Source organism: Labrus bergylta, chromosome 1, assembly GCF_963930695.1.
Source record: "Labrus bergylta chromosome 1, fLabBer1.1, whole genome shotgun sequence".
NCBI classification, from domain to species: Eukaryota; Metazoa; Chordata; class Actinopteri; order Labriformes; family Labridae; genus Labrus; species Labrus bergylta.
The window spans coordinates 34,663,387-34,665,463 of NC_089195.1; the positions used below are offsets into that span (position 1 = coordinate 34,663,387).

Consider the following 2,077-nt stretch of genomic DNA (forward strand, 5'->3'; position numbering starts at 1 on the left):
TGAATGTTTTTAAAGAGTGTCTTATTGTCCCTGTAGGCTTCACTGATCACTGTCTCGTTTATTGTTCTGTTTTTATTAAGAATGTCAGACTTCAGAGTGCGTATTGGCATTTTAACACCACACTGCTGCACGATAAAGCTTTTAAGTCTGCACTGGAGTACTTTTGGGTCACTCACAGACAGCTTAAGTCTGATTTTAAAACCATTCAGCAGTGGTGGGACTTTGGAAAAAGTCAGATTAAACAGTTGTGTCAGCAGTACACTCGCAATGTCACCAGGGACATTAGCAGATCTTTGAGAGATCTAGAGATTGAAGTGGTAGAACTACAGGGTTTAGTTGATGCCACAGGAAATCAGGGACATTTAGCTTCCCTAAAATCTAAAAAGTCGGCTTTAGCCCACCTGCTGGGCGTTAAAGCACAGGGGGCTCTGGTCAGGTCTCGGTTCCTGGATGTCACCCAGATGGATGCTCCGTCTCAGTTCTTTTTTGGTCTGGAGAAGAAAAGTGGACAGAAGAAGATCTTTCACTCTGTACGATCAAACAGTGGACAATCGATCTCAGATTCTGCTGGGATCAGAAAACATGCAGCTGGTTTTTATAAGGATCTGTACACGAGTGAGTTCGTTGATCGTCCAGAGGTGTGTGAGTCTTTCTACACTGGTCTTCCTCAAGTCAGCGCTGAAAACAACACAGAGCTTGAGGCCCAGCTGTCTCTGTCTGAACTCTACTCTGCTGTCATGAGTCTGCAGAATGGAAAAGCTCCAGGTATTGATGGCCTTCCTGTTGACTTTTATAAAGTATTTTGGAGTGTGCTGGGAAAGGATCTCCTGGAGGTTTTAAGAGACAGTTTGGAGAGGGGGTCGTCTGCCTCTGAGCTGCAGGAGAGCAGTCATCACTCTGCTGCCAAAGAAAGGCGACCTTCAGGATCTAAAGAACTGGAGACCAGTGTCATTACTTTGCACAGACTACAAAATCCTGTCTAAGGTCCTGGCATCCAGACTAAGGCAGGTGATGGGGTCGATCATCCACACAGACCAGACCTACTGTGTGCCCGGCAGGCTCATCAGTGATAACATCACTCTTATTCGGCATGTTTTGGAAGTCTCTGGTTCATTGGCTGTAGACACTGGTCTGATTTCACTAGACCAGGAAAAGGCTTTTGATCGGGGTTGAACACCAGTATCTATGGCGGACTCTAACCGCCTTTGGGTTCACCCATGTTTCTTAGCTAAGATCCAGGTTTTGTACCGTGACATTGCGAGTGTGCTAAAGATCAACGGAGGCCTGAGTGCTCCTTTTAGTGTACAGAGGGGGGTGAGGCAGGGCTGCTCATTATCTGGGATGTTATATTCCTTAGCCATCGAACCCCTGCTTCACAAACTGAGGTCAGGTCTCTCTGGTGTTCGTTTTCCTGCCTCAGAAGTCAGTTTTAAATTGTCAGCATATGCTGATGACGTCATTATTTTTGTTAATCAGCAGAGAGATATCGATGTTTTAAAAGAAACTGTGATTTTGTTTGGGTCGATATCTTCTGCCAAAGTGAACTGGCTGAAAAGTGAAGCAGTGATGGTGGGAGAGAAGCTGAGGGGTCGGCTCAGTCTGCCTGGAGGCCTCTTTTGGAAGTCAGGAGGTTTTAAATATTTGGGAGTGTTTTTGGGGAATGAAACATTTGTCAGTAAAAACTGGGAGGGTGTTTTAGAAAAAGTAAAAGGACGTCTTGATAAATGGAGGTGGCTGTTGCCAAAGATGTCTTTTAAAGGTCGTGTACTTGTGGCCAATAATCTTGTTTCCTCTGCCCTGTGGCACAGACTGACCTGTATCGACCCTCCGTCCTCTCTCCTGTGTAACATTCAAAGAGTGTTAGTTGATTTCTTTTGGGACAGGTTACACTGGATTCCTCAGAGTGTGCTCTTCCTCCCTAAAGAGGAAGGAGGACATGGACTAGTTCACCTGGCCAGCAGGGGGGCTACTCTCCGCCTGCAGTTCCTCCAGAGACTACTCACTGGGCCTGCAGACCTGGTCTGGAGACCGCTGGCCTGCTGTCTTCTACAGCGGTTTGGAGAACTGGGGCTGAGCT

At 46.7% G+C, this 2,077-nt stretch overlaps 1 protein-coding gene across 1 annotated transcript in view; it reads right to left on the minus strand.

Moving 5' to 3' along the window:
- Positions 1-392: 392 nt before the first annotated feature.
- The window catches only part of LOC109975241 (B-cell receptor CD22-like), an 8,628-nt gene continuing 6,943 nt past the window's right edge, over positions 393-2,077 (minus strand). The window contains exon 8 of the mRNA XM_065954688.1: positions 393-491. Within this exon, the coding sequence (XP_065810760.1) occupies positions 393-491 (99 nt within the window). The remainder of the gene's footprint in view (positions 492-2,077) is intronic.